The 25615-nt window shown below is 44.9% G+C and overlaps 1 protein-coding gene across 4 annotated transcripts in view; it reads left to right on the forward strand.

Annotated features, from left to right (window-relative positions):
- Positions 1-25615, forward strand: part of sdccag8 (SHH signaling and ciliogenesis regulator sdccag8) — a 595448-nt gene that overhangs the window by 70880 nt on the left and 498953 nt on the right. For all 4 annotated transcript variants that reach the window (XR_005462774.1, XR_005462773.1, XM_038815187.1 and 1 more), the window contains exons 8-10: positions 3707-3895; positions 13469-13607; positions 19440-19592. Coding sequence is in view for 2 of the 4 variants with exons in the window: in XM_038815187.1 (XP_038671115.1) it covers positions 3707-3895; positions 13469-13607; positions 19440-19592 (481 nt within the window). In the remaining 2 variants the exon portion in view is untranslated. The remainder of the gene's footprint in view (positions 1-3706; positions 3896-13468; positions 13608-19439; positions 19593-25615) is intronic.

Consider the following 25615-nt stretch of genomic DNA (forward strand, 5'->3'; position numbering starts at 1 on the left):
TGTCCAAAATTCTATGATTAACCTCGGACAAAAGTTCGGCGCAACATCGTGGGCCGAAGGGCCTGTTCTGTGCTGTATTTCTCTATCTTCTCTATCTACCTGATAAGGAGAAAGTGTTCGACAGGGTGGGAGACGAGTATTTATTCAGGTCTCTGAGGGCATTCGGGTTCAGTGCACATTTAGTCACCCAGATCCAATTACCGTACGCTGCTGCAGTGTCTGATTAAGGTTAATGGGTCCCTGATGGCGCCCCTTCGCTTTGGGCGAGGAGTGCGTCAGGACCGCCCACTGACAACCCATCTTTATTTCCTGTGCATGGAGCCTTTCTTGTGCCTCCTGCGGAGGAGATTATCGGGTCTGATTCTGCGCGGTCAGGGCATTGCGGTGGTCCTTTCGGCTGATGCTGCTGACTTGCTCCTCATGTTCACAGATGACCTGTGGAGGCTGCGAGAGTGTCAGGCTGTGTACTCTGTGGCGTCCTCTGCTGGATCAACTGGGCCAAATGTTCCATATACCTGGTCTGTCTGTGGCAGTTGGACCCCCTCCCAGAGGAGCTCAGGTCCTTCAGCTGAAGCAAGACCAACATCCTTTACTTGGGAGTCCATTTTTGCCCTGCTGAGGAATTCTGGCTGGCGAACTGGTAGGAGCTGGAGGGCAAAGTCACTGCTGACCCTGGAACGCTCTGGACAGGGCTGATCTGAGTGCTGTCCGACAGGGGTCGAGCTCATCATCGCCTGCATGCTGTGGTATCAGCTGGTCAGTTTGACCCCTCACCCTGACTTTGTCACACGCATCTAGAGAACTCTCAACCGGCTCTTCTGGGACAAGGGATTGCACTGGGTCACTGCGCAGGTCTTGTGCTTCCCGCTTGGGGAAGATGGTCAGGTGCTGGTGTGCCTTTGCACCCAGGTGCCAACGTTCCGTCTTCAGACCCTGCAGCGATACCTTTATGTCGAGCCTCCTCCACGATGGTGTGACCTGGCTATGTATTATGTCTGCCAGGTGCACGGCCTGAACTACGACGTGCAGCTCCTGGTTGTCGACCAACGCGGTCTTCGCAGAAATTCCTTGCTGACACTGCCCGTCTTGTACCAGGACCTCCATAGTCTGCAGCATGGTCACCATGTGCCGCAGCTCTCCCCCGTCAGGAGCAGTGCCTAATGTTAGGGAGCCACAACTCAGGAATCTGCACCTCTGCCAATATCCATTCAGATGGCTGGCGGAGCAGAGGGCTGTGGTTGCCAGGGTGACCAGGATCGGGGACATGCTAGGTGGTAGCAGAGTGGACTGGATGACACCCTATGAGCTTAGGGAGCACGCGGCGGTGTCTGTCCAGCTTGTGGCCGATGCCACTGAAGGCCTCAAAACGGTTGTGCTCGGATCTGAGGGTACTTTCAGTCCTGAGACGGCGCAGATGTGCGGTGGCAACCCGTCTGAGTGGATCCCTGCTCGGGTGGAATTCCATATTGACCCCAGGCCCCAAAACCTCCCTTGGGTGTCGGTGCCCCGTAATCCTGGCGGCAGTGCCCCTACCAGGAGCAGCCCCTATTAATTTGTCCATAGTTAAATTCTATTATTCTATTAAATTCATTGTATCTCAAAATAAATCATGATGTAACCAATTGTCCCCAGCCAATAGGATCTGGACAGGTTATAACATGGAGCCTTTCACGTTATCAGCATGTTTGCTGCTCTTCATTACTTCGAATATATCCACACCACACGATATTGATGGGTTGGTTGTCAGACTCTGGTGAGTCACAATGACCTGAACCACTTGTTACTGCAGCGTTCTTCTGCCTTTGCAGCCAGGGAGACCAGCAGTCTTCTGTCACCTATTCCTCCACTGGGGACTTTTTGAAATAACTGGGCAAGGAATTTCATATGGAAACAATCTGAGAGATCAGTAGTGTAAACTGGACATGAGTTATTCCCAACTGTTGAAAATGATCAAAAACACAGTGCTGTTCCAATATACCATGCCATTTCTGTGAGAAGGGATTGGTTCATGAGACCAATAATTCCTTACTCCCATCTTCTTTGCTATGGGGCGGGTGCTGAATGGAGACCCCACCTCACAGCGAGTTAAAAGCTGCATTGGCTATGGTCTAGGATTTAAGAAGAATTGATTTACTGGATGTGGGTGTCGCTGGGTGGACCAGCATTTATTTCCTGTTTCTTGGTCCCTCTAAACTGCTGTAGTCCTTGAGGTTTAGGTACACCTGCAGTGCTGTTAGGGAGAGAATTCCAGGATTGTGACCCAGCGAAGGAATAGTGATATCTTTCCAAGTCAGGATGGTGAGTGACTTGCAGGGGAACATCTAGGTAGCGGTGTTCTCAGATATCTGTTGCCCTTGTCCTTCTAGATGGTAGTGGTCATGGGTTTGGAAGGTACTGCCGAAGGAATCTTGGTGAATTCCTCAAGTGCATCTTCTAGATGGTACACAAGGCTGCCACTGTTCATTGGTGGTAGAGGGATTGAATGTTTGTGGAAGGGGTTCTAATCAAACGGGTGCTTTGTCCTGAAAGGTGTCAAGCTTCTTGAGTGACTTTGGAGCTGCACTCGTCCAGGCAAGTGGAAAGTATTCCATTACACTCCTGATTTGTGCCTTGTAGGTGGTGGACAGGCTTTGGGGGGGACAGGGGGTGAGTTACTCGCCACAGGATTCCAAGCCTTTGACCAGCTCTTGTGGACACAGTATTTATATGGCACCTCCAGTTCATTTTGGTCAATGGTAATCCCGGGGTGTTGATAGTGGGGGATTCAGCAATGGTAATAACATTGAAAGTGAAATGATGATGGTTAGATCCTCTCTTGTTAGAGATCATAGAATTCCTACAGTGCAGAAGGAGGCCGTTCAGTACTTTGAGTCTGCGCCAACCCTTTGAAAGAGCACCCCACCTATGCCCAATCTCCTGACCTATACCCATAACACTATCGAACCTTTGGACATTTAACATGGCCAATCCATCTAACTGCACATTCTTTGACTGTGGGAGGAAACCGAGCACTTGGAGGAAACCCACAAAGAAACTGGGAAAATGTGCAAACTCCACACAGTCACCCAAGGTTGGAACCAAACACTACTGTGAGGCAGCAGTGCTAACTACCATCCAGATGGTCATTGTTTGGCGCATAGATTGCTTGCCACTTGTCAGCCCAAGCATGGTTATTGCAAACATCCCCTTTTCTGACCATGATGAAAGGAAGGTTATCAATAAACTACCCTGAGGAACTCATGCAGTGATGTCCTGGAGCTGAGATGATTGACCGCCAACTACCAGAAGCATCTTTTTTTGTGCCAGGTATGATTCCAAGCAGAGGAGGGTTTCCCCCTATTTCCATTGATTCCAGTTTTGCGTGGGTTCCTTGATGCAATACTCTGTCAAATGCTGCCTTGATGTCAAAGGCAGTCACTGTTACCTCACCTCACTGGTCAGATACCCTTGCTTTCAACCCCATGGATAGTTATGGACTGTAGGATTAATGAAATGAGCCAATACATTATTTATTTAAAATGCTAGTTTTCCATCATGTAGCTTATTCAATAGAAATTTTTACAATGGCATTTCTTGCGTTGATCGTTTTAAGCTTCATTGTTACAGTTTTTGTTGGGTGCTGATTAAGTTGTGTTTTTCTTTGCACCTTGATTTATTCGTATTCAACTGCAATCGTTTAAACTTTTTATTATTTGCAATATTTTAGAAAGGACCTGTCTGAATCTCACATGGAATGTCAAGAACGAGAAGAACGTTTAAAGATTCAAGAGTCTTTGCTTGCAATGGATAGTTCAGAACGTATTGCTGGCCTGTGTTTGAAATGTGCCCAGCATGAGGCAGTTCTGGCCAGGACTCCTAGTAATCCAGAATTGAAAGCTGTTGAAAGATTAAGAAAGTAAGTATGTTTTTAAATTATGGGATTTGCAGGCAATGTTTTTCCATTGACATTTGAAGAATGTTATCTGTTGTTCTACAACTTGATGTGGAGATGCCGGTGTTGGATTGGGGTGGGCACAGTAAGAAGTCTTACAAGACCAGGTTAAAGTCCAACAGGTTTGTTTGGAATCACTAGCTTTTGAAGACTTGCCTGATGAAGGAGTTACACTCCGAAAGCTAGTGATTCCAAACAAACCTGTTGGACTTTAACCTGGTGGTATAATACATTTTATACCTTAGTAAGTAACAAATATGTAGAACCAAGTTCAGAGGGACATACTCTCTAACATAGAACATAGAACATAGAACAGTACAGCACAGAACAGGCCCTTCGGCCCTCAATGTTGTGCCGAGCCATGATCACCCTACTCAAACCCACGTATACACCCTATACCCGTAACCCAACAACCCCCCCTTAACCTTACTTTTATTAGGACACTACGGGCAATTTAGCATGGCCAATCCACCTAACCCACACATCTTTAGACTGTGGGCGGAAACCGGAGCACCCGGAGGAAACCCACGCACACAGGGGGAGGACGTGCAGACTCCACACAGACAGTGACCCAGCTGGGAATCGAACCTGGGACCCTGGAGCTGTGAAGCATTTATGCTAACCACCATGCTACCCTGCTGCCTAAAAGTAATCTAAAAGTTAGATTCAGAGGCAAAATCAGAAAGCATGATTTAAACCCCAATGGTAATAGAAATTTGGAACTCTCTCCCTGAAAAGAGCATGAATGCTAGGACAATTGGAATTCTAGAGATTGAATAGATAGATATTTTTTTGTTCGCAGAATTTACAGTGCAGAAGGAGGCCATGCGGCCCATCGAGTCTGCACCGGCCTTTGGAAAGAGCACCCTAATTAAGCCCATACCTCCACCCTATCCCAAAGGTTGGGTGGGGTTACTGGGTTACGGGGATAGAGTGATGGTGTGGGCTTGGGTAGGGTGCTCTTTCCAAGGACCGATGCAGACTCGATGGGCTGAATGGCCTCCTTCTGCACTATAAATTCAATGAGTCTATGAGACTATCCTGTAACCCAGTAATCCCACCTAACCTTTTTTGGACATTAAGGGCAATTTAGCATGGCCAATCCACTTAACCTGCACATCTTTGGACTGTGGGAGGAAACTGGAGCACCCGTAGGAAACCCACGCAGACACAGGGAGAACATGCAGACTCCACACAGACAGTGACCCAAGCTGGGAATTGAACCTGGGTCCTGGGAGCTGCGAAGCTGCAATGCTAACCACTGTGCTACCGTGCCGCCTTATCGAAGGGCACTTGGTCAGTAATGACTTGCTTACTGATGCTCAGTTTGGGCTCCACCAGGACCACTCAGCTACTAACCTCGGGTGGGATTCTCCCCGACCCGGCGGAGTGGGGGGTCCCGGCGTAGCGGAGTGGCGCCAACCACCTCTAGGGGCTAGGCCCACGCCAGAGTGGTTGGCGCCACTCCGACTGGCGGCAAAACCGGCGCCAGCGGCCTTTGACGCCGGCCAGCCGGCGTCGGGGCTGGCCGAAAGGCCTTCGCCGGTTCGTGCATGCGCCTGTGCGTCAGCGGCCGCTGACTTCACCACCGGCGCATGCGCGGTATGGGGTGTCTCTTCCGCCGCCACGGCCTCCACCATGGCGGCAGCGGAAGGAAAAGAGTGCCCCCACGGCACTGGCCCGCCCGCCGATCGGTGGGCACCGATCGCGGGCCAGGCCACCGTGGGGGCACCCTCCCGGGGTCCGATCGCCCCGCGCCCGCCCCAGGACCTTGGGGGCCCGCTCGCGCCGCCAATCCCGCCGCCACCAGAGGTGGTTGAAACCATGTCGGCGGGAGAGGCCTGTCAGCGCCGGGACTTCGGCTCATCGCGGGCCGGAGAATCGCCGCGGAGGGCACCCCGATCGGCGCTGCATGATTCCCGCTCCCGCCGATTCCCGGGTGGCGGAGAATTCCGGCCACGGCGGGTGTGGGATTTACGCCGGCCCCGGGTGATTCTCCGACCCTGCGGGGGGTTGGAGAATTCCGCCCCTCATTACAGCTTTGATCCAAACACAAGCAAAAGATGTGAACCCAAGAGGTGAGTTGAGAATAACTGTCCTTGACATCAAGGCATATGACTGAGTTTGGCATCAAGGCATCCTAGCAAAACTGAAGACAATGAGAATCGGGGGGGAAAGTTCTCCACTGATTGGAATCATACCTTGCACAAAGCAAGATAATCTATATTTTTAAGTTTGCATTTGGTCAGTTTTACTGTCACGGGGCAAATTCTGCCGTAATCGGCGGGGCGGGCAACTCTGGTGGGAAGGAGTGGCGTGAACCACTCTGGCGTTGGGCCGCCCCAAAGGTGCGGATTTGCAAAGGAGTGGTTTGCGCCTCGCCGACCGGCGGGAAAGGGGCTTGGCCCCATGCCAACTGGTGGCAAAGGGCCTCCGTGGCCGGCACGAGTTGGCGCATGCACGTCATCCCAGTGCATGCGCAGGGGGAGGGTTGATCTCCGCGTCGGCCATCGCGGAAGAATAGCAGCCAACGCGGAGGAATAGAGTGCCCCCACGGCACATGCCCCCCGCGGATCGGTGGGCCCCGATCGCGGGCCAGGCCACCGTGGGGGCAACCCCCGGGGCCAGATCCCCCCGCACCCCCCCTGAGAACCCCGGAGGCAGCCCGCGCCGCCAGGTACCACCGGTAAGGACCTACTCTAATTTACGCTGGTGGGACCGACAAAAAAAACGGGCGGCCACTCGGCCCATTGCGGGCCAGAGAATCGCTGGGAGCTGCCAGCGGCCGCCGACTGGCGCGGCACGATTCCTGCCCCCGCCAAATCTCCGGCGCGGAGAATTCGGCAGCCGGCGGGGGCGGGAGTCACGCTCCCCCTCCGTGATTCTCTGACCCGGCGGGGAGTCGGAGATTCCCACCCACGGTCTTCAAATTAATTTGTGGTTCCAACTTTCAGGATGATGGGTCAAAGAGATCTCGTATTCAAAAGTTCAGGTCTTGGAAGATGCTCAGATCAGATCACCCCTTCGGCTTGCTGACTTTGAAATTTACATCTGCCGCTTTCTTGGCCTCTGCTTGGTTCTGAGGTTTGAGGGCAGCCCTCGCCGCTTGTGCACAGATTTGAAAGCATTGAATGTAACTCAGACCGGCCTCCCTCCAGAATGCAGCCATCTTCACCACGCTCCTTTCACCACCTCGGCCAAGATTGTGCAGGGGTTCCTCAGAGTCATGTCCCAGGCTCAACGATCTTCAGCTGCTTCATCAAATACCTTGTCTTCCTTGTAAGATCAGAAATGGGCATGGTCACTGATGACTCCTTAGAAACTGAAGCAGTCTGTGTCCATATACAGAAAGACCTGGACAATATTCAGGCTTGGGCTGAAAAGTAGCAAATAACATTCACATCACATGTGTGCCAGGCAATGACCATCTCTATTCAATGGCATTACCACCACTGAATCCCCCAATACCCACATCCTGCAGATTACCACTTAAAATAAATTGTTAGTTAAGGATAAGGGACAGCATGGCGGCACAGTGGTTAGCACTGCTGCATCACAGCCCCAAGGACCTGGGTTCAATTTCACTTGTGCACCAAACTCTGGATTAGCATTACCCTGTTCTCATGATTTCAACTGGTTCTTTGTTCCCCAGGCTAAGAACTTCAATATAATTTTCAAATCCTTCCAAAACCATGCTCTACTCTATCTCGTCAATTATCTCCACGCCACTTCAAATCCCAGGTTGAATCGTTTTATTTTTTGGCTGAGGTATGCTGTGTGTTCCCTCCCTGCATCAGTGTTCCATTGTCCATATTGTGGTCAGCAGACCTCTCCATTCTGGAATTCTTTTGCTGTTCTCCTTTACCTTACTTGTTTCTCTCAACATAAAAACCTTCTTAAAACGTAGGGCTTCAACCATATCTTTAGTCACCTCAGCTCACATCTTGGACCAGTTTTCTGAATCTACTATTGTTTCCACAAGGTGGCTTTGAAATTCTTCATTGTACGAAGGATGTATCAGTGAAAATTGTTGTACAGATTATTATCTTTGAATTTCAGAGATGTTACTCTTTAAAAAAAATGTATTTATTATTTAGATTGCCCAATTATTTTTTATCAATTAAGGGACAATTTAGTGTGGCCAATCCACCAAAACTGCACATCTTTGGGTTGTGGGGATGGAACCCACGCAGACACTGGGAGAATGTTCAAACTCCACACAGACAATGACACGGGGCCGGGATCAAACCCAGATCCTCCGCGCCGTAGGCAGCATTGCTAACCACTGTGCCACCGTGCCGCCCTGGAGAAATTACTCTTTAAGGAATTCTGCAGAGAAGCCTTGCAAAAATTATTTTTCACAACCCTCTCTGTGTATCTCACAATTTGGAGAGAGAAAATGTCAGTTATTTTACTTTATGCTTCAACTGTTACTCAGTAAAGTTTGATGATTGTCATCATCCCACAGTTCCCAGTCAGTTTTTCAATTTCATAATAATAATTTTTATTATTGTCACAAGTTACACCGCAATGAAGTTGCTGTGAAGGTCCCTAGTCACCACACTCCGGCGCCTGTACGGGTTCACAGAGGGAGAATTCAGAATGTCCAATTCACCTAAGAAGCACGGCTTTCTGGATTTTGTGGGAGGAAACGGGAGCACCCGGCGGAAACCCACACAGACACGCATTCCATTACTTACCACTACTTCACTTTCCTTCCAGCAGCGTTATTTAAACAAAATTATTTATTTGAGATATTAAATGCTATATTTAAATCTCACCTTTTCAGATATGCACATCGCTAAGTCCTGGAGTTGTGTGCTAGCTTTTATCACTGTCCTTCTTAAAACAATTGGCTGATAACTGAGACAAGTGCTTGGTTCATAAGGATGCACAAATATTCACATTTTATTTAATTAACTGCATAGTGGATTAAAAATATAATTTCTGTGTGCTTTGCTTTTAAAGAATTTACCTCACGGAATTTCCAGTTTAATGATAGTTGACATACTTTGAAGAATGCAGACAGTACATGCATTTTCCCCTGTTGGACAATAACTTTAGGGTTATTAAAACAATTACGTTTTACAGGATTAAACTACATTTTACTAAATTTACAATAAGAAATCTATGGCAGCAAAATGTGATAACCATTTCCAAGTTAATATTAGTCTAAAATTGGATAATAATTTTCTCTTACTTCAGAAAATAAAATAAATTTAACCAGATTATTATTTCTAAAATGGAAAATAAATGCCAAATTTGCCCCAGTTTAAACTTGTAAAGATATCAGACACTTATCATGAACTTGGGAAGACTCACTGATCTTAATATCTTGGATCATTGTCATAATACTTTTGTATAAATGGAACAGTATCATCCAATTTTCTTTAAAGTCCTTTGCTTGAATCATTAATTACAAATATTTTTTGCATTTTCAATTTCTTTAAACATGTTTGCCAATGGCTTAGAACGAAATGCAAACTGATGATTGAACTCTGTGTGGCCACTTGAATGAGTGTTTACACTTGTCAGCTTTTCAGACATTTATGGATTGTGAACAAATGTGGAAAGCCTCAGTATTCACACATCCTAAGAAGGATGTTTTGCATTTTAGAAAAATAGAAGGAGGGGCATTAGACAACCATGTCTTGTCCCCGTATTCAATTGGAAGTACCCTGAGCTCAAGGTGTTGGAACGAACACTAGCCAAGGGAGCCCTATATAGTAACTGTACCCACAAAATCAATTTTGCCCCTAGACCAAACTTCTCCAAAACTTCAGAAAGTTTCCTCCACGCCACCCTATCAAATGTCTTCTCTTCATCCAAAGACACAATCACCTCTGGCGCTGGCCTAACGGATAGGGAGAAAACAACATTTAACAGCAGCTGAATATTGGCTGATAATTACCGGCCCTTAACAAAGCCTGTCTGGTCCTCAGGGAGATAGGGCTCCAACCTTACTGCCAGCCACTTAACCAGTATCTTGGCGTCTGCATTTAACCGCAAAATAGGCCAAAGTGACCCACACTCCATGGGAACCTTATCCTTCTTCCACAGAAGGGAAATTGAATCTGCGAGAGTGAAGCAAGCAGGGATCCCTGGGACAAAGAATCATTAAACATGTCGACCAGAAATGGGACCAACTGATCCGCAAACGTCTTGTAGAATTCCACAGGGAATCCATCAGGCCCAGGAGCTTTACCATCGAGGGCTCCTATATAGAGTGGAAACCAAGCTGCCACTCGAGTCCCTAACCTGAATAATCTCCCAGGAGGCCATCTGCCTCCTCAGCTGGTGAATTAACAGATGGCTGGCCTTCTCCCCATACTCAAAAGAATAAAAGACCCACCACAACCGCCGTAACTGGCTCACTGCCTTTCCTGTGGACAACAGATCGAACTGCATCTGCAGTTTCTTCCTGCTCACCAGCAACTCCGAGGTAGGGTCACATGAATACTTGCAGTCCACCTCCAAGATATCATGCACCAGTTCTGCTGCGTCGTTCCACCCTTATCCACATGCACCTTATATGATATCTCTCCTCTCAAAGCTGCTTTCAAGGCTTCCCAAAGTGTTGATGACAGGACAGTCCCATTCCTATTAAATTCTACATACTCATCAATGGCCTTCGACATGTACCCGCAGAACCCCATAACCACCAATAACCCTACATCTAACCTCCATGGTGGCAGCTGAGTGGGGCCTGACTCCAAAACTAAATCCGCCAGATGCGGGGCAAGATCTGAAATGACAATGGCTGAATAGTCTGCCATCCTCACCCAAGGGACCTACCCACCAGAGAGAAATCGATCCTGGAATAAACCCTATGGACTGGAGAAAAGAACGGGATTTCTTTACACACCGGTGCATAAACCACCACAGATCTGCCCCCACCCCCCTCACCTGTTCCATAAACGCTAACAGCATCTTTGTCACCCCTGAAGGAGCCAACGACTTTGGCCTAGAACGATCCAACTTCGGATCAAGTGGGCAATTTAAGTCATCCCCAAAAACAAGTTGGTCTGTATTTTGGTGTGTATCTAAATCAGGAATGGAAGCTTCCTAATCAATGCCTTTATCATCCCAAAGACCTAGTGACCATCACGTACCTGCCATATGGGTCTGCCATCGCCTTGTCCACTGAAAAAAAGAACCCGTTTATTGATACAATTGTCACCCCAGGGCCCTGCCGTCGAAGCCCGAGTGAAAGACCTGGCTCATCCACCCCTTCCGCAGTCTGGCCTGATCCCTCACCCGCAATAATTCTCCTGCAAAAACGAGATCTCATTCTCCAGCGAGGCAATTTGCTCGTTGTGCCTTGACAGAGTCCGCTCACCCCCTTCAACACCTCACCCATGCTCCTTCACAGCTTCCGAAGTTCTCTCCAGCTTTTCTCGGACAGGACTTAGCGCCGCCTCAATCGATTTACGGAGGATTTCAAACATTGCTCTCCATTGCCTCTTAAAATGCTTGTCAAATTCAGTAGCCAGCACCCCAATTAGCATGTCTGCCATGTTCGGGATGTCTGTAACCGCCAGAGCCATCACTGCCACCTTCCCTGCTGAGTCGTCACGCAAAACCTCAGAGTCTGTCGATGAATTTCAGCCCGCAGACTTTTTACTTCCAGCCTTTTTTGACATTCTTCAACAATAGGTTCCTTCTGCTTTCATATGGGTAGAATTTGTCCATCAAAAAAATCCCAGGAACCAGGCAAAAAAGGCCAAAAAAGCAACTACCCTGGCGTGAACTGCCTAGTGCATGGCCTCCTCCTCCATGCCGTCACTGGAAGTCCCATTGTGCCTTTTTTAAATGAATTCCCTGATGCTTTTTCCATGGCAATGTCTCGACCAATCAGAGTTGACTTGCCAACTAGTCCACACCTTTTTTCCTCGTAGTATAAATTGTAATAGTTTGAAATTTGGCAATCTTTAATTTTGATGAGTGCAAAACGAAAAGCTTTCACTACATGTCTGTTTTAAAAAAAATAATCTTTATTGTCACAAATAGGCTTACATTAACACTGCAATGAAGTTACTGTGAAAAGCCCCTAGTCGGCACATTTCCAGCAATATTCAAATAATGAAGTCAAAATTCCATAAAGAAGCATTTTGTAAATCAGTATTAGTTTTATCTGTTATAGTTATTATCCAATCCTGACCAGAGTTAACGTGATCTATAGTGTAGCTAAATTACAATTGTTAAATAGAAGCATTTGACCAGTGTCATTTCTGTGAGGTTTTAGATCTGGCAAGTGCGCAATTTTAAAAAAAAATCCTGTTGTAATTACTTTTGTCTTTTACTGAGGAAGATGAATATTCGTCCACAGTCCAATTTCTACTGCCTCTTCTATAGCATAAAATTATCCTTGCACACATTATTAATCAGCAGTAATCATCTCAAGAGATTACACAATTGGTTGATGTGGAAAATGAAAAGAAAACGTCACTAGTGCCAGAGCAGTGCACTGGTCATTTGAGGATATGATTAATGTACATTGTTAAACCAGAATAGATCTGACTTTACAGTCAGGCATCTTGCCTATGTTATATCTGATCAAGTAGTGCTTGATGCTAATTCTGGGTGCCGAAAGTAGAACAGTATGTTCCCCAGTGTCAGCACTGATTTAAGAGAAGAGGGTATGTTAATACTTGGGGACAAATCCGGCTCACTGATTTTAAATTGAAGGTTTGCAGCCCGATTGTCTGCATTTACATTTTGATTAAAAAGTCATTAGATCACCCACTTTCAAGGAGCTGTCAAAAATGATCAAGGCTAGTCAGGGTAAAGGAAATTTAAATTTGCTGATAAGTCCTGTGTCTCACCCTTGTCACTCAAAGTTTTGTACAGTTTAGCACCCCTCAGTATGACCACAGAAATGTACCAAAAAGTGTTTTTAAAAAAAAATTGTGGCAGAGCCAGGCTTGTGACGAATGTCTGGTTACTGAATAGGATAGACTAATGTCTTGGAAACAACTTGCAAGTACTGTCATTCAATTTACCTTCCATTCAGAAGTCTGTAACTAAGAGTGTCTTTCTGAATCCTGTTTTTCTAGGTAGGTCAATAACAAGTGATTCCAAAACTAATCCCTGGGGTACTTTGTTCTCCATAGCCTGACATCAGTCTCCTCTCAAGTGCCTGATGCTTCCTCAATTTCAGCTGAGTCCTTATGCACTTCCAAGCTTTATCTGGAATACCCATTGCCATAAGCTTACTGAGTAGCTTTCCTTGCGGAAATTTATTGGAGAGTTTCTGGAAGTTCAGTTTTTATACAGACTGTTAAGATCCAGGAGGTTCCCTTTGAAAATTCCTTTAGATGAGCATAGGGTCTTCTGTCTTTGTGTACTTCACTGTCTGCTTTTCAAAAGAAGTCCACTTATTTCAATGAGTAATGTTTACTGCTGTTTTCCATTTTTAAAAAATTGTCTTGAATCGTGAGAAATTATTTGTATCCTCTTATGAGTGTTTTTAACCTTGAATTATAACAACTTGGAATGAATCAATACAAAGGATATAATTTATTTGCTTTTATGTAGAGAGAGAGATGACTTGATGAATTTGCTGGCAACTTTGAGAAGCAATGTAATTGAAATGCAGGCCAGGGAAGACTCTGCATGTCGGCAAGTGAAACAAGCTACAGAAGTAGCGGAAGAAGCCAACTTGGAGAAAATACAGGTAATAAAAAGGCAAAATAGGCATGACCCAGTAGATACATACCCAATATTTTAAAAATAGAAAATGTTGGAAATATTCAGCAGAGTCTCAATTAACCATTGCCAGCATGCATGGAATGAGAAACCAATTGAACATTTCAGGTTGATGTCAAGTATACCTGATTTGAGACTGCTTCATGGGAAGTGTCATGAAAGAAAGAAGGACTTGTATTTATATAAAAGCAAAAAATGATATAGTTCCTTTCACAACCTCCAACTCGAGAACACCACCTAAATAGCCTGTCTGATCATTATTTTATTGGTGTTTGCATGTTTTGGTTTCAAAGAAATCTTTCTGACAAACCTTTCAATATTATTTTTCAAAGTTCGTTATATAAAGATCGTTTGAACTTTTTTTTTCAAAGCAACATTACAATTGACCAGTGTGTCAGATTACTAATATGATTCAGGAACAGGTCAGAGAGTTGTTTGCTGTAAAATGGAGATGGTTTGGCCTCACTTCTGTGTTGTCTGTCAGCTGTGGCTCAATTTGTAGCACATGTGCCTCTTAAGCACAAAAGCACAATGTTCTTTGTTGAAGTCCCACTCCAAGACTTGAGCACAACAGTAAAAGTTGATACAGTGCAGCACTGCATTTTTGGAGGTGCCACCTTTAGAATTAGTTGTTTAACCTAGGCCCCATATATTTGCTTAGGTGAATATAAAGGATTTTATGACACTATTTTGAAGACCACGGGAGTTATCTCCAGTGTCCTGGCCAATAATTAACCCCTCAACCAACATTACAAAAGAAATCTGATCATTATCACATTGTTGTTTATAGGAGTTCGCTGAATGCATATTGGCTCTTTCATTTCCTTCATTGCAACAGCGAATTATACTTTAAAAGTACATAATTGCCCTAAAGGGCTTTGAGACATCCGATGACCATGAAAGTGCTATATAATGCAAGTTTAAAAAAAAAAATTATGGCCACTTTGAAGTCTACTGAAAGAAGGAATGACTCCAGTAGAGAGACTGGGATATGTATATTTTATAATTCCAGTGGGGAGAGAGAGACAAAAAGAAGCATTATGGACAGTTGTCCCAGAAATTGAAATAGCAGAAATTGGCAAGGGAGAAAGTTGTTTTTTATTCTTTCATGGGATTCGAGCATTGCAGATAAAGCCAACATTTGTTGCCCATCCCCACTTGCCCTTGAGAAGGTGGTGGTCAGCTATATCCTTCAACTGTTGTAGTCCATCCAGGGCAGGCTGCCACTGTGCATTGGTGTTGCTTTTCTCTGGATGGTGTTGAGTTTTTTGGGTGGTGTTGGAGCTGAGTCATCCAGGTACATGGAGAGTATTCCTCACGCTGTGAGTCCTCAAGACTGTGCCTTGCAGATGGTAAACCGTCTTTGGAGAGTCGAGAGGCAAGTTAATTGCCACGGAATTCCCAGCCTCTGTCCTGCTCTTGTAGCCACAGTACTTATGCGGTCCAGCTAGGTCTCTGATCAGTTGTTAGCATTTAATGGTAATAATTACAGTGAATGTGGTTAGATTCTCTTGTTGGATATGAGAATTGCGTGCCACTTTTGTGGCACAAATATTACTTGCCACTTGTAAGCCCGAGCCTGAATGCTGTCCAGGTCTTGCTGCATATGGACATGGACTGCTCCACTATCTGAGGAGTTGTGAATTGTATTGAACGCTTTGCAATCATCAGGAATATCCTTACTCCTCATAGAATCATAGAATTTACAGTGAAAAGGAGACCATTCAGACCATCGAGTCTGCACCGGCCCTTAGAAAGAGTGCCCTACTTAAGCCCACGCCTTCACCCTATCCCTGTAACCCACTTAACCTTTTTGTTAAAAGGTTAAACAAACCTTTTTAACTCAGGGCAATTTAGCATGGCCAATCCATGTAATCTGCACATCTTTGGACTGTGGGAGGAAGCCGGAGCAGCCGAAGGAAACCCACGCAGACATGGGGAGAACGTGCAGACTCTGCGCAGACTCCACACAGACAGTGACCCAAGCCAGGAATCGAACCTGGGACCCTGGAGCTGTGAAGCAACTGTGCTAACCTGCTGCCCTTGTGATGGAAGGACCTTGTGATGGAAGGAATGTCAGACGTGTTAAAATACTTGGGATTTTTTTGGAAGATCTATATTGCTGCTAACATTTCACCCACAGCTACATGCAGTTCACCAGACATTTCTGTTGTTACTACTAGTTGCTTCAAATCAAATTTGCTGCTTTCAGCTATCTGCAGACAGTTCTCAGATTCACAGTACTTCATCTGCTATCTCCACCTCTAGTACACCAAAGCAAATTCACAATACAACGAGGTAATGTTGAACTTGTATGAGACCTTTAGTTCAGCCACAATTGGAATAGTCTGGTTTTTTATATCCTTTGCAGAAATAATAGAAAAGACGTGGAAAATGTGATATTCATTTCTTGTGTTGTGACAAAAGACTTGTGAAAAGTTAGGATTTTTTCATTAAAGCTGATAAGGTTAAGAGGTTTTCAAGTTGATGAAATTTATCAGTGCGTTAAGAGTGATAATGTGATTTCACTGTTTGCGAAAACAGCAACAAGAGAACACGAGTTTAAGATATCCCAAAAAGAAATCAAGCAGATGTTTGAAACGTTTCTTTCCGAGGAAGGTCATAGGAATGTTGAATTCCTTGACACAATCCTTTGCTGAGGCAGATCTGTAAATTATTTCAAACAGTTTTAGATAATTGTTTGAAAAGCAGGAATATGAAAGAACTTAAAAGTGTGTAATAGACCAGGTAACTTGCTTGGCGAAAAAAAAAGGCATTGACTTGATAGGCTTAAAAGGGCTGTTAAATGCCATTTCACTCGAGTTTTGATGTATGTGCTGAGCCTGCTACTTTCTAATAAAGTTCTGCCAGCTCAATATAACTAACATATAAAAGCAAAATATCTTCAATAGCTCAACATTTGAAATCTGAAATAGTATTTTGCCTTTGTTAACCTATGATTTCACAATACCAGGTAGTGTGTCTTGAAGAGAATAATTCTTAGATAGTTTCAGCAATTATTTTCTCTATTCTGACCATGGTCTCTGACGATTTCTCATGTGATATAGTTCAGCTTTTTAAAAATATAAATTTTCACGGGATGTGGACGTCGCTGGTTAGGCCAACATTTATTGCCCATCCCTAGCTTCCTTCAGAAGGTGGTGGTGAGTTGCCTTCTTGAACCTCTGTCGTCCCTGTGGTGTAGGAACTCCCTAAGTAAAGGAATGGTGATATATTTCCAAGCCAGGATCGTGAGTGACTTGGAGGAGAACCTCCAGGTGGTGGGGCTCCCAGGTATCTGTTGCTCTTGTCCTTCTAAATGATAGTGGTCGTGGGTTTGGAAGGTGCTGTCTAAGGAGTTGGCGAGTTACTGCAGTGCATCTTGTAGATGGTCCACACAGTTGCCATTGTTCATCAGTGGTGGAGGGTTTGAATGTTTATGAAAGGGAGAGCAATGATGCGGGCTGCTTTGTTCTGGATAATGTCAATCTTTTTTTTAAAGGGATTTTTTATTTGACAGCTTTTCACCATTTTCACAATACAAAAACAACCCAAAACAAACAAACCCCCCCTTCCCCTCAACAGTCAACGGTAACCAACTCCTGAAAGTGCATGATGAACAAACCCCAACAATTGTAGAACCCCTCCTTCACACCCCCTCAGCTCGAACTTCACCCTCTCCAAGGTCAAAAACTTCAGCAGGTTCCCCCGCCCCACAGAGGCACAGGGTTGAATAAGTTGACCTCCACCCCAACAAGCCGGTCCGTGTTGTTGAGTTTCTTGAGTGTTGCTTGAGCTGCACTCATCCAGGCAAGTGGATAGTATTCCATTATGTTCCTGACGTGTGCCTTGTAGATAATGGACTGGTTACTGCCATAAGGGGCTGGTTTAGCTCACTGGGCTAAATTGCTGGCTTTTAAAGCAGACCAAGCAGGCCAGCAGCACGGTTCGATTCCTGTACCAGCCTCCCCGGACAGGCGCCGGAATGTGGCGACTAGGGGCTTTTCACAGTAACTTCATTGAAGCCTACTAGTGACAATAAGCTATTTTCATTTTTCATTTCATAGCATTCAAAACTGAATCAGAAAGTACACTGACCTGTAAGAATCATGACAGGTGAAAAATAACACAAATTGTGGATGCTGGAAATTTGAAATGAAAACAAAATGCTGGAATGCTCAGCAGGTTAAGGTGCATCTGTGGAGAGAGAAACTAGAGTTAGCGTTTCCAGTCAGTGACCTTTCATCAGAACTGTTCGGGTAGAAAAAACACTTAAGACCAATTTTCCAATGTGCCTTTCTTACAAGCAATGCAAAATGTGCACTGCCATTGTGACCACTGCTAAAGTTGACTATTCCAAATTGCTCCTGGATGGTCTCCCACATTCTATTCTCTGTAAACTTGAGGTCATCAAATCTGGGGCCCATACCTAAACTCGTACCAAGCCCTGGCCAGTTATCATCCCGTGGTTCTTTTTATTTATTCTTTATTGAGATATGGGATATGCTGGCAAAGCCAGCATTTCTTGTCCATCCGCAATTTCCCTTGAACTGAGTGGCTTGTTCACCCATTTTAGTGGCTAGTAGTTACATTACAGTGGGCCTAGAGTCACATGTAGACCAGACCAGGTAAGGAGAGCAGATTTCCTCTTCTCAGATGAATCAGATGGATCTTTTTATGACAATCGATGATAGTTTTATGGTCACCATTATTTGAGACTACTTTTCATTTTCAGATGTATTAATTTGAATTCCACCAGCTGCCATAGTGGGATTTCCATCTACCCTGCACATCTTTGGATTGTGGGAGTGAGACCCACGCAGACATGGGGAGAATGTGCAAACTCCTCACCGACAGTGACCTGGGGGCGGGATCAAACCCGCTATGAGGGAGTGAGTGCCATGAGGCAACAGTGATAACCACTGCACCAATCCCTATAGTGGGATTTAAACCTGTGTCCCCAGAGCCATAGTCTGGGCCTCTGGATTATTAGCCCAGAGTCATTACCACTAATAATAATAATAATAATCGCTTATTGTCACAAGTGGCTTCAATGAAGTTACTGTGAAAAGCCCCTATGTCACCGTTTCCCTCACTGTGTATTGTTTAGCCCACATGGACTCCCAGACAATTATCATCTTGATTTTAAAATTGTAATGCTTAATTTCAAAAGCTTCTCTCCTCCCAATCTTTGTAATCACTTCTAAATCCTAACCCTCCAATATATCTGTGCGCCTCAAATTCTGCTCTCATGAACATTGTCAATTTTAATCGCTCCATTATTAGTGTCTGTGCTTTTTAGTTGTCTCGGCCCAATGCTCTGGAATTTCCCCCCCGACATCTCAACCCCTCTATCTCATTTTCCTCCTTTGAGACATTCCTTAAAACCTACCTCTCTTACCAATCATTTGTTCATCTGCCATATCTCCTTATGTGGCTCAGGATCATAGTTTGTCATATAATGCTGCTGTGAAGCATCTTGGAATATTTTATCTTGTTAAAGAAGCTGAATAAACATAAGTTGTTGAGAGCACTCTACTATGACATCACTCCAAAAATGCATTATGTTTTATTCATATGGACTGGATTAATATTGTTATATAAAAAATAAAAACCACACTGTGATTTAAATTTTAAAAACTTATCTATGTAGTGTTTGGAACTCGCATAGTTTACGCATTGGAACTTGCATGAAACTACAATCTGGCTCCATTCCCCAACCAAAGTATAATGCAATAATCTATTAGCCTGTCATGTTCTCCTTGGTTTCAAAGAGCAGTTTTATTTTCCTTTTCTCTAGGCACTGGTCCACTGTGAGCAGCTGAAAAACGAAATGTCGCGTCAGAAAGAAAGGCTAGAAAGAGAGCTAGGTTCTCAGCAAGAAAAGATTGCAAATGCCAAAAAAGCTGTACACGAAGAAATGAGGAAAGAAAGAGAAGCGTTGGCATCAAAGGTAAGAGAGTGTTGCTGTTTTGCATTTAAAGAAAACTATCACTGCCTTAATGATGATGCTGCTTTCATAAAACTGCATTAATTTTTTAAAAACATTAAAAAAATTTCCCGATTAATCAAAACAACGCGAAACAATCTAAGAAATGCACATTAGAAGAGAAAAACAAAAACAGAAACACACATAACATCTAATTAACTTTGACACAAAAACTAAACTGAACTTCCCAACAATTAACGGTGACTAACCTCTGACTAAACGAAATTAATGGTTGCCATATTGGGTTGAATTCCTCGACAAACCTCTGATGGTGTACTTGACCTTCTCCAAATACAGAAATGACATGAGGTTACCCAAACAAGCTGAGGCACTAGGCAGACTTCCACCCAAGCAGAATTAACCTCTGGGCCATCAACGAGGCAAAGGCGAGGTCATCCGCCTTCACCCCAGACTGAAGTACCGGCACTCCAAATATGGCCACGAGCGAACATGGATCCAAATCTATCTACAACATGGTGGTAAAGAAAGAAGCCCAGAAGTTGTTTGACTTTGAGCAGGGCCAGAACGTATGTGTATGGTTAGCTGGCCCATGAGAGCAGCGCTCACACTTATCCTCAACCCCAGAGAAACATCCGCTCCTCCTAGCTCTGGTCAGGTGCGTCCTATTGAAAACCTTGAATTGAATCAGACTCAGCCGAGCACTTGAAGATGTGGAGTTAACTCTGTGAAGGGCCTCGCTCCGTATCTCAACATTAAGAATTGGACACAATTCTCCCTCCCATTTTGTTCTCAACTCACTCAATGGAACAGAATCCATTGAAAGGATATGGACATATATGTCCGAAATAGTCCCCCCCTTCCCCCTCACACCTAGCCAGAGATGGTCTTCAACAGGGAAGAAGATGGCGCCAGTGGAAAGGAGGGGAAAGCTTTGTGTGAAAAACCGTGACTTTGAAAAGACTGGAACCAAGCAACTGGAATTTCTCAGCTCCCTACTAACAAACCTCCTCTCCACAAACAGGTCCCCAAACCTCTCCAGACCCTTCCCCTCCCAAAACTTAAATGTCGAGTCCAAGCTAGCTGGTAGGAAAAGGTGGTTACTGCAAATGGGGGTGAGTGAAGACAGGGAAAGGAGCTTTAAATACTGCCCAAGGTGCTTCCAAATTCTTTGGATTTGAGGAAAATCTAACTGGGGAAAAAGACAACAGTGCAGTAACTATTGCACAAAGACTAGAAGTAGTGCAGGAGCTTGCTTCAATTAATCCCCATATGGAACCGGGATCGCTAAACCACAACAATATCTTCTTAATATTGGCTGCCCAATAGTAAAAGCAAAAAGTAGGGAGGGCCAGGCCCCCTGACTGTTTGTTTGTTTGTTTCTTCGGAGCAAAACCTCACAGATTCTTGGAGTCATACCCATCCAAATAAAGGAGGACATCAATTTGTTGACCTTAACAAAAACGGATTTAGTGTGAAAAATGGGAAGATGCTGAAAGCAAAATAAAAATTGAAATCTCGGGAGCATGTTCATTTTAATAGTCTATACCCTACCCGTCGAGGATAGGGGGAAGTAGTCCCATCTGTGCAAGTCTGTTTTAATACGGCCAACAAGACTAGTGTAGTTTAATTTATGAAGCAAGGCCCAGTTGTGGGCAACCCGGACCCCAGATAACAAAAGCTAGCCTTGGCAAGCTGAAAAGGTAACGTCCCCAGTGGGTTAACCAGGAAACATTCACTCTTGTCCAAGTTCAAGTTCAACTTGTACCCAGAAATGGCGCCAAAAATGCTAAGCAGCTTCATTATGTTATCCATGGAGGGTACTGGGTCCATAATATAGAAAAGTAGGTCATCCGCGTAAAGGGACACCCAATGCTCAACCCCTCCTCGATTTAACCCCCACCACTTAACAGCGGAGCTCAGCGATATAGCAAGCTGCTGTATTACTAAAGCAAACAAGCGGGGCAACGGACAACCCTACCTCATGCCCCTATTCAATAGAAAATAACTAGAGTACAGGACATTTGTATGAACACTTGCAGTAGGAACCAAATCCAAGAAATAAATTAGTGGCCAAAACCGAACCTCCCAAGAATCTCAAATAGATATTCCAACACCACTCTATGTCAGGCCGTTTCGGCAACTAGAGAAACAATCCCCTCCAGCTCAGGCACTGAGGAGGGAGACGGACAACAATGTACATTGGCAAACAATTGTTGAGACTTCACGAAGCCCGTCTGATCCTCCGAGATTACATTGGAGGCAAGGATCCAGCCGAAGCACCAATACCTTGGCAAGTAACTTGACGTCCACGTTCAATGGTGAGAAGGGTCGGTACAACCACACTGCTGGGTCTATATCCTTTAGCATCTAAGCGATAGAGGCCTGTATGAGGGTAAAGGCAACAAACCCGGGATAAGGAGTCATTAAGTATGTCCGAATTTAAAAGGACCAGCTGCTCTGAGAACCTTTTGTAAAATTCATCAGAAAGCCAACCAGACTAGGGACTTTGCCAGCCTGCATCAATCCAATGCAAATTAAAATTTCATCAGGGTTTAACGGGGATTCCAACTCACTGCACCACTCTACCTCAGCAGTTGTGATGGATATGCCATTCAAGGGGTCAGACATGACCGATCCATCCGCTGGAGGTTTGGATTTATAAAGATCACAATCGAACGATTCAAAAGACTCATTAATTGAGCAGGGGCGGAAACAAGATTACCGCTCAAATTGCATATCTGTGTGATCTCCTGGAAGGACACCTCCCCTTTAAGCTGGTGTGCCAAAAGGCAACTGGCCTTCTCCCCGTATTCTTAAAACATGCCCCTTGAACATCATAACTAGCTTACCGCCCTGCAAGTTGACAGTAGTTCAAACTGTGTTTGCAGCTTTTTCCTATTTGCCAGCAACTCTGGGGTTGGGCAAGTGAGTACTGATGGTCCACCTCAAGAATGGAGTCCACCAGCCTCTGCTGTTCACTGTCTTCACCAAGTGCTCTTTATAGGAGATAATTTCCCCCCCTAAGGACCACCTTAAGGGCCTTCCACAGCGTGGAAGATGAGATTGATTCGGTTTTGTTAAATTTTATATAGTCCTTTATGGCAGTGGACATAAGCTCATAAAATTTCATATCCGCTGATGGTGTGTCTAACCTCCATGACAGTTGTTAGGAGGGGCCAGGTTCTCGTGCCAAATCAACAAAATGAGGGCATGGTCCGAAATCGTAGTCATTGAGTACTCAGCCGCCACCACTAAAGGAAGGAGAGACCGACCCATCTACAACAAAAAAATCACCCGCGAATATACCTGATGAACATGTGAAAAAAATGAAATTTGTTTATCGTTTGGGTGCAAAAAGTGCCAAGGATCTACCCCCATCCCCCATCTGTTCCATGAAAGACGACAAAGCCCAGGCCACCCCCAATGGAGTAAGAGATTTGTAAGAGAACAATCCAATCTATCGTTCCAAAACTCCGTTCAGGTCCCCACGCAAAATGAACTGATGCAAGTCTAAATCGAGGAGGGAGGCCAACAAGGTATTAATAATTTTCATATTGATTAGAGGGTGGTCAACTTCAGCAGCAACCGGGGGGGGGGGGGGTCTATGGGTTTGTTATGGGGGTTTGTTCTTATGGTTCTATGCTTATTACTCTTTCTTGTTGTTAATTTATTGTTTTTGTATTGGGGGGAGGGGTTATTGTTTTCCTCTTTTCGTTGTTGGGATAAAATTTGTTGTTGGAAAATTTGAATAAAAATTATTTAAAAAAATAAATAAATAATTTTCATATTGTTCCAGTTTGGGCCATAAATATTAACCATAAACACCGGGATGCCTACCACTGACAATAATGTGTCTGCTATTGGGGTCGACCAAAATTTTAGTGGCAGAAAACTGGACCCTTTCATTAACTAATATCGTCGCACCCCAGGCCCTACCTCGAAACCTGAATGAAAGACCTGTCCTACCCACCCCTTTCACAGCCTGGCTTGGTCTCTAATCAGCAAATGGGTCACTTGCAAAAGCACCACATTGGACCTTAAGGTGAGCAAATACTCTCGACAGTGGGCCATTCAAACCCTTCACGTTCCAGTGACCAAGCAAATTGGGGGTTTCCCACCCCTCCTCAATCCGGAGTCAGCCATTGCCATCAAGAGATTTTTACCCAAAGGATACATACAGCAAACAGGTCCACCCAAGGTGGCCACCCAACTAAATCAAAAGATTGGACAAAAAGAAATCTACAGACACCGTCAGAAAACTACCCCACCCCCAACGCCATCGCCCTTGAATACAACCACACTCAAATACAAATACAAGTAGAGGGAGGCAAACAAAACTGACTAAAGTCTACTTCTAACAAACCCTAAACAAAACAAAAACTTTAAGATCATTATTTTTAAAAACTTCAAATCGCTCCTGTTAGCTAACTCTTAAGGTAGCAGGGGTGCTCCTGACTGGAAATTTAAAAAATGATTACAGCCAACAAAATCCCAAAATGCCACGAGCCTTGCACTCCAAAAGCGAACTATATATTATGATAACAAACAGAATCTCACATAGAGCTAAACCCCAAATCTAAACAAGAACTATACGAATTCAATACCAACAAGAACCAAGAAAAAAAGAACAAACATGTAACCCCAACAATGCAACAATTCGTGATGTCTGTCAACAGAATCAAAAACTCTGCAAGGTCGGGGCTGATACAGCTGAAGGTGGTACATAGAGCACATCTTACAAGGGCGAGGATGAGCTGGCTCTTTGAGGGGTTAGAAGATGTGTGAACGTTGCGGGGAGGCCTCGCAAACCATGTTCATATGTTTTGGGCCTGTCCAAAGCTGGAGGATTACTGGAAGGAGGTTTTTATTGTAATCTCTAAAGTGGTGCACGTGAAACTGGATCCTGGGCCTCAGGCGGCCATATTCGGGGTGTCGGACCAGCCGGGGTTGGAAACGGGTGCGGAGGCAGACGTTGTAGCCTTCGCCTCGTTGATCTCGATGGAGGGGTTCTACAATTCATGGGTGTTATTCATTATGCACTTTCGAGCATTGGATCACATTGAACATTGGTTGGGGGGAGGTGGCTGGGAGGGTTGCGGAGAGAGGGATTGTATGTGTTAATGGTGACTATGGATGATTCCTGATTCCTTTTTGTCATTTGTTTATGTTAACATGCGGACTGCTGTTTGGGGTTTGGTGGGAGGATGGGATCGTTGTTATTGATACGGGGATTGACATTACATTCGTCATTGATTATTGTTTATTGTTGGGTGTAAATTTGGGAGAAAATGTGAAAATATTTAAAAACAGAATCAAAATCTCAATTTCACCGTGCCAAACTTGTGTTTTTTAACGAAAGAGTCCCCCACCTCCCTGTGTGTCAGAGAAATAGTCTTTTTCTTCCAAAGTTACTCTGAGCTGAGCACGGTAGACCAACTCAAACTGAATTCCACTTTTATCCAGGGCCGCTTTGACTCCATTGAATGCAGCCCTCTTCTTCGCCAGCACCGCACTCAATGTCTTGAAAGAATCTGATGGAATGGTCTTCCCATTTAATGTCATAATTTTCCTTCAGCCATCTCAGAACCCTCTCCTTGTCCTTGAAGCTGTGGAACTTTACTATGACTGCACGCGATGGATCTTCAAGAAGAGGCCTCAGCCGGAATGTACGATGAGCTCGGTCCAACTCAGGCGGGGATGTGAATTCACCTTCACCCACCACCTTACCGAAAATGTCTCAAAGTACTCCATGGGCGTTGGGCCTTCCATTCCCTCCGGCAGCCCCACAATTCGAATATTTGCCTTCTGGACCTATTATCTAGGTCATTCATTCATTTTGGCCTTCAACGATTTATTTGCTTCGACCACTGAAGAAGCTCCAATTCCAGCGAGGCAATACAATCTCTGTGGCTTGAGAAGGCCACTTCCATACCTTTGATCAAGGCTACCTGGGCATCCACGGTCTGATTAGTTTTCCCCAGAGCCATTCGAATGGGGGCCAAGGGCTCTTCAATTGGTTTACTGAG

Source organism: Scyliorhinus canicula, chromosome 1, assembly GCF_902713615.1.
Source record: "Scyliorhinus canicula chromosome 1, sScyCan1.1, whole genome shotgun sequence".
Taxonomy (NCBI): domain Eukaryota; kingdom Metazoa; phylum Chordata; class Chondrichthyes; order Carcharhiniformes; family Scyliorhinidae; genus Scyliorhinus; species Scyliorhinus canicula.